Source organism: Tachysurus fulvidraco, chromosome 5 (genome assembly GCF_022655615.1).
Source record: "Tachysurus fulvidraco isolate hzauxx_2018 chromosome 5, HZAU_PFXX_2.0, whole genome shotgun sequence".
In the NCBI taxonomy this organism is placed as follows: Eukaryota; Metazoa; Chordata; class Actinopteri; order Siluriformes; family Bagridae; genus Tachysurus; species Tachysurus fulvidraco.
In genome coordinates this window covers 2,839,753-2,852,562 of record NC_062522.1, presented here as the reverse complement: position 1 = coordinate 2,852,562, position 12,810 = coordinate 2,839,753, and the positions used below count along the sequence as shown (strand labels likewise).

General features: G+C 43.7%; 1 protein-coding gene across 1 annotated transcript in view; it reads left to right on the top strand.

Moving 5' to 3' along the window:
* Positions 1 to 8,595, top strand: part of gabrb3 (gamma-aminobutyric acid type A receptor subunit beta3) — a 76,839-nt gene extending 68,244 nt beyond the window's left edge. The window contains exon 10 of the mRNA XM_047814084.1: positions 6,752 to 8,595. Within this exon, the coding sequence (XP_047670040.1) occupies positions 6,752 to 7,090 (339 nt within the window). The 3' untranslated portion in view covers positions 7,091 to 8,595. The remainder of the gene's footprint in view (positions 1 to 6,751) is intronic.
* The last annotated feature ends 4,215 nt before the right edge of the window (positions 8,596 to 12,810 follow it).

Here is a 12,810-nt window from a genome sequence, read left to right as displayed (position 1 = left end):
GACACGTCCACAGACTATCATAATTTCCTAGCGACGTCCCCACGATTAATTGGCCGATCGACCGATCCCCTGACGAGTCAGAAGCCCGAGCGACTTCCCCTCGAGCCCTGAAAGGGCCGAGCGCGTCCCAGTCGAGCCGAAGGCCGAGCACAACCCCTGACCACAAACCCGCGGCCATATCACGTCTCAAAGACCGATGGGATGTAGTGGATTGTGTCAAATATCCTCCGCCACACACTCCCCTCTTGAACAGAATGAGGCGAAATCCTCCCTCCATCCCAGGAAAACCAGGAAGTTTAGCGACGCCCCCCCCCACATGAACAGGTGCGGGCGATGCCGCGGACAACCAGGACAGACTGAGGACATCCTCTGCGGAACAGAAGTGAGCTGCATAAGTCACGGAAGAGGAGCGGCGTCCTCACCCGGATAATAATGCGGAGTGATGTCCTGTTAAAAGGCAAAAGTCAGGGGAAACACAGGCCAACTGAAGAACAGTCCAGGAGGACAAGGAGAGGAAGACAGACCAGAGTGCATGATAGATCCATAAACAGAATGATTTTGACCGGACAAAGGACCGAGGAATACGACATACACATACACGGACACTGGCGATATTCTCACGCTTTCTTCATCGCAACGCGCACAGTTTAATAGCATTGACAGTACACATAGGGAACCAGGTGTTCAGAGCTGGGGAGGAGTCAAACAGGGCGGGGCATACACATGACACGAACATAAACAGAGGCACATGGACAAAAGTCCTGACAACATGAAGCATTGAAGAACCCGTGTTTTCTAACGTGTTAGTAGTAGTGGGACAAAGATTTAATTGTTGATTCTTTACTATTAATGTTTAGAACCTGTCAATCATTTGATATCTTGGAACAATCTTAGGATCTTAGATCATTCTAGGAAAAATTGTAAGGACAATAAAAGGCTCTTGGTCTCCAAAAATGTTCTTCTCTAACAAGCTCTGTGCTCTTATTTTTCTTATTGAGGGAACCATTAAAGGTTCAGTGAAGGTGTTCAAAGTGTGTGGTGATTGTGTGTTGTGTGTGGTGTGTGTGTGTGTGTGTGTGTGGTGTTGTGTGTGTGTATGTGTGTGTGGGATGGCTGGCGTGTGTGGGTGTGGGTGTGTGTGTGTGTGTGTGTTGTGTGTGTGTGTGTGTGTGTGTGTGTGTGTGTGGTGGTGAAAGTGCGTGAGTGGTTGTGTGTGTGAGTGTGTGTGTGTTTGGTGTGGTGTGTGTGTGTGTGTGTGTGTGTGTGTGTGGTGAAGTATGTGAGTGTGTGTGTGTGTTGTGTTGTGTGTGTGTGTGTGGTGTGGTGTGTGTGAGTGTTGATGTTGGTGAAGTTGTGAGTGTTATGTTGTGGTAAGTGTGTGGTGTGTGTGGTGTGTGTTGTTGTGTTTTGTGTGTTGGTAAAGTTGTGAGTGTGTGGTGAAAGTGTGTGTAGTGTGTGTGTGTGTGTGTGTGGTGAAAGTGTGTGTGTGCGTGTGGTGGTGTGTGTGGTGTGTGTGTGTTTGTGTGAGTGTGGTGAAAGTGATGTGTCGTGTGGGTGTGGTGTGTGTGGTGTGGTGTGTGTGTGTGGTGTGTGTGTGAGTGTGTGTGGTGGTGTGTGTGGTGGTGTGTGTGGTGTGGTGTGTGTGTGTGTGCACGTGTGTGTGTGTGTGTGGTGTTGTGGTGTGTGCTGTGTGTGTGTGTTGTGTGTGTGGTGTGTGTGATGTTGTGTGTGTGAGTTGTGTGTGTGTTGTGTGTGTGTGTGTGTGTTGTGTGTGTGTGTGTGTGTTGTGTGTGTGTCTGTGTGTGTTGTGTTGTGTGGGGTGTGTGTGTGTGTGTGGTGAAGGTTAAATGACTTTCTCTGTAATACCTCGACCCTACAGTGTATAATATCGGTTCTCTCGCGGTTCTTGCTGTAACAGTTGGTGTGTTTATGAGATTAAACTGAAGCGATGCAGCAGTGTGGCAGGTTCCAGCCCCACGTTTGAAGGCTTCATGTTATAACTCCGTTCTTCCGCAGGTATCACGACTGTTCTCACCATGACCACCATCAACACCCACCTCCGAGAGACCTCCCAAAGATCCCGTACGTCAAAGCCCTAGACATGTACCTGATGGGCTGCTTCGTCTTTCGTCTTCTTAGCCCTGCTGGAATACGCCTTCGTCAATTATATCTTCTTCGGCCGAGGCCCTCAGATGCAGAAGAGAATGGCGGAGAAGGCGGAGAAGGCGGAGAAGGCCAACAACGACCGCACCAGATACGACGGAAACAAGGTGACGTTTCTTCCTGCTACTTGTCGCCGTATACAAACGCCGCCATCCTCACTTTACTAGCCGGATCCCGGGCAGCGTGTAGTGCGGCTGTGATTGAAGGGAGGCTGATGATTGTTGATGAGAAGATGATGAACTTTCTGCAGAAACAGATTAGAAACAGACAGACAGACAGACAGATAGATAGAGTTACAGCACAGAGCTCTTAGTGTTGAAATCTAACGGACTGATTGAGTTAGTGTACTTTTATGATGGACAGACGGATCGGTTCTGAAGAAATTAGCTGATAAGATCATCACCCCTCCTGATGTGCATTAATCTGATACTTCTGCATCTCCAGTGCTAAGAAAGATTTTATGTAATGTTTTCCATTTTTGGTGAAAACAAACGCACGACGCACGACCACTTACTCGGCATTATACAGTATAAAGAGTTTTAAACGACCCAAGATGGCGGCCGTTTGGTCTTAGTTTTATGGCCGTATTTAACCTGTGGCTGAGAAAGATGGAGCTGATCTTCTTCTTTTTGTCTGCTCTTGTGTTGTCAGTCTGTTCAGGAGGGAGGGAACTGCAAGGTGTCTGGAGTTAAACAGTCTAATCAGGTACAAGGCCACCGTCACTCACGAGGGGTGAGTGTGGGTGTGTGTGTGTAGGTGTGAGGGTATGTGTCTGTATGTGTGTGTGTTTGCAGGTATGTTGGTGTATGTAGGTGTGAGTGTGTTTGTGTAGGTGTGAGTGTATGTGTGAGTGTTTGTCTGTAAATGAGTGTGTAGGTGTGTGCATATGTGAGTGATTTTGTCTGTATGTGTGTGTAGGTGTGAGGGTATGTGAGTGTTTGTGTCTGTATATGTGTGTGTGCGTGTGTGTGTGTGTGTGTGTGCGTGTGTGTGTGTGTGTGTGCGTGCGTGCGTGTGTGTGTGTGTGTGTGTGTGTAGGTGTGAGTGTGTGTGTGAGTGTATGTGTGAGTGTTTGTCTGTAAATGAGTGTGTATGTGTGTGTAGGTGTGTGCATATGTGAGTGTTTGTGTCTGTATATGTGTGTGTGTGTGTGTGTGTGTGTGTGTGTGTGTGTGTGTGTGTGTGTTTGTAGGTATGTAGGTGTATGTAGGTGTGAGGGTATGTGAGTGTTTGTGTCTGTATATGTGTGTGTGTGTGTGTGTGTGTGTGTGTGTGTGTGTGTGTAGGTGTGTGTGTGTGAGTGTATGTGTGAGTGTTTGTCTGTAAATGAGTGTGTATGTGTGTGTAGGTGTGTGCATATGTGAGTGTTTGTGTCTGTATGTATGTGTGTGTGTGTGTGTGTGTTGTGTGTGTTGGTGTTGTTTTTGTTAGTGTGTTTGTCCCTTGTTGTGTGTTGTGGTGTGTGCTGGTGTGTGAGGGTGGTGTGTGTTGTTGTTTTTGTGTCATCTGTTGTGTGTGTGTTTGTGTGTGTGTGTGTGTGTGTGTTGTGTGTTTGGTGTGTGTGGTGTGTTAGGTGTGTAGGTATGTATGTGAGTGTTTGTGTCTATAATGTGTGTGTGTGTGTGTTGTGGTGTGTGTGGTGTCTGTGTGTGTGTGTGTGTGGTGTGGTGTGTGTGTGTGTGTGTGCGGGTAGTGTGAGGGTATGTATGTGAGTGTTTGTGTCTCATAACTTTGTTTGTGTGTGTGTGTGTGTGTGTGTGTGTGTGTGTGTGTCTGTGTGTGTGTAGTTACTTTATCCAGCTACCTTTCTTCCTCCTCACTCACACGTTGTGTTGTGTAGCTGATCACACTTCAGCACTCCATCTCTCTTTTCACTCCTTCGTTCTTTCCTCTTTTCCTTCAGGTTTAGATCAGATTCAGATCAGTGCTAATGAGTTCCCATGATCCTGTTTCACACCATTACTGTGATGTCTGATCTGTAATTATATTCCCATTCTTTCCAAAAGAGATTGGAGGGTAAAAAGGAGTAAACAACAGATTTCACACTCAGCAGGTCCTTTTGGGAGAAACACAACAATGTCGATGATATTCAGGAACATACACAGACTTGCTTTTTTTGGTTTTTAAAGGAAAAAAATGTGTTATTTGTTTTTTTTATTCGCTCAATAAACTCGGCTTATGTAACACAGCTGTAACACGGAGTAATTAAAACAGCACAGAATTACTGTCAGATAAACACAATAAACAATTACATACAGATACTGAATAAACTTTAGTGCTCTTAAAAAGCTGCTGTAAGATTTCAGTTTTCTTTACACTCGTTCATTTGTGTTAATATTTGTCAATTGATGAGGGGGGGGGGTGGGGTGCGGTGGCTTAGCGGTTAGCAGGTTCGCCTCACACCTCCAGGGTGGGGGGTTCAATACCCGCCTCCGCCTTGTGTGTGTGGAGTTTGCATGTTCTCCCCGTGCCTCGTGGGTTTCCTCCGGGTACTCCGGTTTCCTCCCCTGGTCCAAAGACATGCATGGTAGGTTGATTGGCATCTCTGGAAAATTGTCCGTAGTGTGTGTGTGTGTGTGTGTGTGTGTGTGTGTGTGTGTGTGTGTGTGTGTGTGAGTGTGTGTGTGTGTGTGTGAGTGAATGAGAGTGTGTGTGTGTGTGTGTGTGTGTGTGTGTGTGTGTGTGTGTGTGTGTGTGTGAGTGAATGAGAGTGTGTGTGTGCCCTGTGATGGGTTGGCACTCCGTCCAGGGTGTATCCTGCCTCGATGCCCGATGACGCCTGAGATAGGCACAGGCTCCCCGTGACCCGAGACGTTCGGATAAGCGGTAGAAGATGAGTGAGAGTGAGAGAGTGAATGAATGAATGAGTTTGTCAATTGACTTCAAAGTGCTTTTACAAAACAAATGTTCCTCTGTTACATTTCTATCTCATTTTTTTTCAGAATGAATAGTTTATCATTTGAAACTTAAAAAAAACAAAACATTTCAGAAATATAAAATGTGAAAAAATATAAAACGTTTTTACAATTTTTTTGTAGAGGGGAAAGTTTTGGTATTTTGGAAGGATATAATATTAAAAATGTATTAACAATGTCAGAAAAAACACATCTTTAAAAACTATAATTTTTAATATTACAGATATCACAAATATTCTAGATAATTTTTTTAAATCGTATGTTGAAAAATTCACTTTGCTACATCATACTGTTAAAAATATAATACAAAATTTATTATTAAAAAAGACTATTAAAATTAATAAGAAAAAAAAGCTACTGATACAAAAATATATAACTTTAATGCACTTAAAGGTGGGGTCTCCGATGTTTGAAAGCCAATGTTGACATTTAAAATCACCAAAACAAACACGCCCCTAACCCAAACGGGTCCCACCCCTGTATCGATAGCTCCGCCCACACGTACGTACGTAACCCGGCGACTAACGGAAAGAAACGTGTCTTTATCATAGCTGAAGGGAAGAACAATACGATTGTAGATAAACAAACAAGCAAAAATGCCACACAAGCATAATGATGTAAAGGACAAAGGCATATATTAGTTCTGTGTAACAAAGCAAAACCAACGTTACTCACCTATCGAGAAGGAAAAAAGCGCCTCGGCGTCTTAAGTAAAGTCGGCCACATATTCACAGGTCGGAGTTTCCCGAGTCGATAACTCCTGAGCTAAACGCTGTTACTACACAAAACGCGGTTGTAGCTGCCTCTCTACATTACTACGATAGAAAAGAGGTGTTATTTGTGTAGTAACAGCGTTTAGCTCAGGAGTTATTGACTCGGGAAACTCCAACCTGTGAATATGTGGCCAACTTCCTGCTCCTTCAGTTCTCTCCAGCGCTGGAAAGCTGATCCTATATTAACACGTCCTACTTCTTGTCCTTATCGTAAGCCTTTCTTCTCTTCCTTTCTTTGTTTTTATCCTCCATGTCGATGTTAAAACCGCTTTCTGCTAATGTCACACGTGCACTGAACATTCTCTCCGCCCGTATCGACAAGCCCCGCCCCTTTCTGCTCATTGGCTACACGTTAGTTTTGTTTTTGTTTAGTTTGTCGTATCGACTCAGTTTTCTGAAGCGTTTCTCAAACATCGGAGACCGCACCTTTAATGAAAAAGAAAAACCTCCTGTTAAAAAATTACTTATGTTTTAATTACAGGGATTCGTTTACTTAATTTACTAGATTGAAGGTAGATTGAAGTCTCACACTGTTTGTATCTTTTCTGTCACAGGTGAGATTGATGTGAGCCTCTGTGTCCAAGCGGAAGAGATTTATGATGTCAGCGCACTTCACACTTTCGCTCGATGTAGCAGCGTTAATTCTTATAAAACTTCTGATCTGTACGAATGTGGGAATAAATCATCTTCTAAAAATGCATTTAATCCACTTTCTAACTCCTAATGCGCTGATGTGCTGATACTGAATTGGGATTTGAACATTCAGCATTCTTATTTATAGAGACTTGTGTTTTGTTTGCAAAAAAGAAAAGAAAAAAGAAAAAGTCTTGATTCACAGCTTGATTGTAGATCACGGAGCGAGAGCGTCAGAGCCGCGCTGATTCTGCTCTTTCCTCGCAGGTGGACTCTCAGGGGAACATCCTGCTGACCACGCTGGAGATCCATAACGAGGTGGCCGGGAACGAGATCACCACCAGCGTCAGCGATGCACGAAACTCCAGCTCTGTGATGTTGGATAACTCAGGGATCCAGTACAGGAAGGCGAGCGCGCCGCGGCGGCACAGTGTGGAGAGGAGCGCGCACCCCAAAAAGGCTCGACTGCGCAGACGCTCCTCGCAGCTGAAAATCAAAATCCCAGATCTTACAGACGTCAACGCCATCGATCGATGGTCACGGATAATTTTCCCCTCCGTCTTTTCCCTTTTTAATCTCATCTATTGGCTTTACTACGTGAATTAAGCCACGCGTCTGCGCGTCCTTCGGCCTCTTTACACTTTTTTTCCATTTTACACCTAAAAGAACATTTTTTTCAAGGACGTGATTTTACAAGGATTTTTTCTACGTGCGATCGTTTCCATTCCTCTGCAGCAGAGGAGGTGCTCGGCCACAGACGGCACCGCATGAAAGAACAAAAACAGCGTATCGTAAATAGTTTACACGAACGCACGATTTTATAGACACCGAAATTCCGAAGCCACGAGACTTCCGCATGACGTCATGACCACGCCCTTTTTTATCGGCTCCGGTCGACCCGCGTCCGTAAAAAAAAACTTGGGAGCGAGAGGAGAAAACGCAAAGGGTTCAATTTGAAAAATAAAAATAACAAAATATGTTTAAAATATTCTAACAAAGAAAAAGAGCTAAAGGTGAAATGCGACATGGATTTATGGGGTTTTTCCATCAGCAGTTGCGTTGACTTTGGATTAATATTTAAAATATTGTCATTACGTACGAATGATAATTTGGTCTGTAATATATCCACGGTGTGTTATTTTACATTATGTTACGTTCACGCTATTGGGACACGATTTTTCACACACTTAGTGTAAATTCTTCAGTATATATTTCACTTTCTTAATCATTCAATCGAGTGCATAAATGAATAAATAAAATAATAAATAAAATAATAATAAATAAATATAATAAAATAAAAGAAATAATTGGGGAACGTTTCGATCGGGGCCCGTATATGCGTTATCGCTATTATTTTTTCTATAGCCAACATCATTTCTTCTTATTAGTACATAACTAACACTTAGCATGTGTGTTTTTAAGTACGACACCTTTTTAACTCAGTGTTTAAGTCTAATAACAAGAACGTAGGCCTTATGGAAAACTCAGAGCTGTCTCGAACTCCTTCTCCGTTAGTTTACCATTGAGCTAAATTCTAAACTAAAAGTTAGGGGTTTTTTTGTGTGTGTGTGTGTGTGTGTGTGTGTGTGTGTGGTTTGGACAGCGCCATGTATAAATGGATCTTAATAAGAGAAATTGTCTCAGGGTGTTCATCCCAGACGCTCGTCACCCATAATGAATATTTCTGGTATATCAGTATTCTCCGTGCTGTGATTAATTTGTATTATATCCTCATGTATTCTGAAGAACAACGGCATGTTATTGTTTCTATCTACAGAACTATGTTGATTGTACTCCATCTTGCTTTTAGACAACCTCGCTTCAGGGACCAATGACCTTCGCTGTCTGATGAATCTGTAATTTATTCGATACACTACGTTTATCACGTTGGCGTTAACAGGCGTAACACTGTGGCACTTACGTGCTTACGTCGTCTCACCGGTGGACTATTTTTCCTTTAAGCTTTTCTTTTCTTTCTATTAGATGGTGTAAATATGTGAGAAATTATCCACTTATACTTTTTATTTGAATTGATTTGAGGTTCAACCCTGTTTTCTGTTTTTTTCTGCAAATCACCACATCTCTATGAACAATATGTGTAGATCTGTGCGGGGGGGGGGGGATGATAAGGGCATTGGTTTAAAAAGAAATAAAAATTTACTCTTTCAAGTATGTTATTTTTTATTACTCAGTATGTTGAGTTAAACACAGGGATACTCAGAAATATTTTCATTGTCACATCTTTTCAAAGACACACCCACATTTGCATATATAATCTATCAGACCCACAACTCAATGCCACTCACAGCTCCTTATGTGGACTCCAAGACACGCCCATATTCTCATACTCATACATCAAAGTGTCCTCTTAGAGCTTCTGTAATTTACATATATAGACTTAAAGACTATCAGAATCGAAGGCTGGCCTCCGGTCAGGGTTAGGGTTAGCCTTTGAGTTAGGGTTAGCCTTCGGGTTAGGGTTAGCCTTAAGGTTAGGGTTAGCCTTCGGGTTAGGGTTAGCCTTAAGGTTAGGGTTAGCCTTCGGGTTAGGGTTAGCCTTCGGGTTAGGGTTAGCCTTAAGGTTAGGGTTAGCCTTCAGGTTAGGGTTAGCCTTCGGGTTAGGGTTAGCCTAGGGAATATTCATCTCTACTCCCGAAGGAGTAGAGGAAGCACAGGCACAGACTCTTATTGATTTTTCAAGGATATTATAATACCTCTATACACTTAAATTCCACTATTAAACCAGAAACAATTAAGTGAAGTAAAAAAAAGGAGGAATGTTCTTAAATAAGGAGTGGGCCCAAGTCCAATTCTAAATAAGGAACTGGGTTCTGGTTTGGGGTGGGAATAGGGGGCTAGGTAATAGTTGGAGGTAAGGAAAGGAATGGGGGACTGGGTTATATTTAGGGGTGGGAATAGGAGAAGGGGACTGGGTTGTGGTTGGGAGTAAGGATTGGAATAGGGGACTGGATTATGGAAAGGGGTTAGGGTAGAAATAGGGGACTGGGTTGTGGTTAGGGGTAAGGATAGAAATGGGGGACTGGGTTGTGGTAAGGGGGCAGGATAGGAATAAGGAACAAGGTTATGGTTAGGGGTCAGGATGGGAATGGGGGACTTAGGGTTAGGGTTAGGTTAGGTTAGGTTATGGTTAGGGGTGAGGATAGGAGTGGGGGACTGGGTTATGGTAAGGGGTTAGGACAAGAGTAGAGGATTGGGTTATGTTAAGGGATAGGATGGGAATAGGGGACTGGGTTATAGTTAGGGGTCAAGATAGGAATGGGGGACTGGGTTGTGGTTTAGGGGCAGGATAGGAATAAGGACCTAGGTTATGGTTAGGAGTGAGGATAGTAGTGGGGGACTGGGTTGTGGTTAGGGGGCAGGATAGGACTGGGGAACTAAGTTATGGTTAGGGGTCAGGATGGGGATGGGGGACCGGGTTATGGTTAGGGATGAGGATAGGAGTGGGGGACTGAGTTATGGTAAGGGGTTAGGATAGGAATAGGGGATTGGGTTATGTTAAGGGATAGGATGGGAATAAGGGACTGGGTTATGGTTAGGGGTCAGGATAGGAATGGAGGACTGGGTTGTGGTTTGGGGGCCGGATAGGAGTAGGGAGCTAGGTTTTGGTTGGGGGTCAGGATGGGAGTAAGGGACAGGGTTATGGTTAAGCCTTCGGGTTAGGGTTAGCCTTCCGGTTAGCCCTAACCCTGTCCTATCTTCAGTATGAATGTGGCACTCTGATAAGACACTCTAAAGCAGTGGTCCCCAACCTTTTTTTCGCTGTGGACCAGTCTATGTTTGATAATTTCGAGGCCGGGTGGGGGTGGGGCATATACAATTAAATAAAAATTAATATTTTTTATTTAATTGTATTTAAACATGCCTTTTTAACTCACTACAACGCTAAATCAATGAGAACCCTGAGCTTGTTTCTTTGCAACGAGATGGTTCCATCTGGGGTAATAGGAGACAATGACACCCGAAGTGTGTCCAGTTTATTCCGTTGTTTTGTTTCGGTTGCCATCACTGCAGAAATCCCCGCTTCACACAGATAGCATGTCGGAAATGGCGATAGTGATGTGAGTGCTGTGGTGACAATCTTAGGGTATTCCGCCATGACTTTAATCCAGAACACCGGCAGAGTTTCTAACTTTCTAACGACGTCTGTTTCGTGCTCATTTTTGTTAATTTGTGGGTTAAATTTGAGCAAACACAATATACATGTACACCAAGCACTGTTAAACATGACAAAGTACCGGTGAACAGAGAGAAGAGCGATACACACCTTCTCTCTCCACCAAAGCTACAACACCACTGCCGCTCGCAGCCGCTCGCAGCTCCAGACATCACCTAAACCCGGCCGGATATCATGATATTTTGCGCATGCGCGGTATCGGTGCGGCTTTAGGTGACGTCTCTCAGCTCCCGGTTAACCTCTCGTCCATGGAAAGTCGCACAAACCCAAGAGAAATACACCACAGTAAATAAAATGGAAAGCATTTAATGTTCCTTGGGCGGCCCGGTACCATTTGGTCCACAGACCGGTACCGGTCCGCAGCCCGGGGGTTGGGGACCACTGCTCTAAAGCATCTTTCTTCCATATATGGACTTAAATACACTCAAAATCACTTTTTATTTCATATATGGACTTAAAACCCCCATTTCAAAAAAGTTGTGAATAAAAAAGGAATGCAATAATTTACAAATCTCATAAACTTCTATTTTATTCACAATAGAATATAGATAACTTATCAAACATTGAAAGTGAGACATTTTGAAATGTCATGCCAAATATTGGCTCATTTTGGGTTTCATGAGAGCTACACATTCCAAAAAAGTTAGCAGGTAGCCGGAAGGCCGGAAAAGTTATTAGTTTTTTTTTAGTCAAATTATTAGTTCAAGTGGCAACATGATTGGGTATAAAAAGACAACTTAAGGATCAAGGCCGGAAAACCGTACCGGATGCCCGTAGATCTTTGGGCCCTTAGACGGCATTGCTTCACATACAAGAATGTTACTGTAATATAAATCACAACGTGGGCTCAGGAATACTTCCAGAAAACATTGTCAGTGAACACGATCCATACGCCGTCGCCGGCTAAAACTCTATAGGTCAAAAAAGAAGTCGTATCTAAACATGATCCAGAAGCGCAGCTGTTTTCTCTGGGCCAAGGCTCATTTAAAATGGACTGTTGCAAAGTGGAGAACGTTTTTGTGGTCAGGCGAATCAAAATTTTAAGTTCTTTTTGGAAAACTGTGGCCAAAATGTCACCCGGACTAAAGAGGACAAGGACAACCCAAGCTGTTATCAGTGCTCAATTCAGAAGCCTGCATCTCTGGTGGTATGGGGTTGCATGAGTGCGTGTGGCATGGGCAGCTTACACATCCGGAAAGTCACCATCAATGCTGAAAGGTATATCCAAGTTCTAGAACAACATATGCTCCAGTCCAGACGTCGTTTCTCTGTCAGGGAAGACCTTGCGTTTTCCAACATGACAATGCCAGAACCACATACTGCATCGATTACGACATCATGGCTGCGTAGAAGAAGGATCCGGGAACTGAAATGGCAACCTGCAGTCCAGATCTCTCACCCATAGAAAACAGTTGGTGCATCATAAAGAGGAAGATGTGACAAAGAAGACCTATATACTGTAAGAAAAGGAGGCTGGAAAAGTTGAGATCTCCAAAGATGCTGAGCATCACGCCTCAGGCATGTGGTAGTCTAGTGGTTAAGGTGTTGGGCCACCAATCGGAAGGTTGTGAGTTTGATCCACCACTTCCACTGTTGGGCCCCTGAGCAAGGCCCTTAATCCTCCGTTGTACAAAAATGATATAATGTAAGTTGCTCTGGATAAGGGTGTCTGCCAAATGCTGTAAATGTAAATGTAGCCTTTATATAGGCATTATAACACCACTAGTAAAAAACCTCATAAACATTCTAGTTATTAAGCAAGAGACTCGCGATTAACAAGCAGCAAGCTAGCTACATAGCTAGCAAACAAAAGTTCATAAAAAAACTAAAGTTTATTTTGCAAATAGTTTATAGTTTATGTGCAGTATCTGACAGAAGTAAGTACACCCCTCACTTTTAGGGGTGTTATCGCTCTCACTCTCTCATACTGGTCACTGGAAGTTCAACATGGCACCTCATGGCAAAGAACTCTCTGAGGATCTGAAACAAAGAATTGTTGCTCTACATAGAGATGGCGTAGACTATAAGAAGTTCGCCGAGACCCTGAAACTGAGCTGCAGCTCGGTGGCCAAGACCATACAGTGGTTTAGCAGGACAGGTTCTACTCAGAACAGACCTCCAAAGAGGTTGA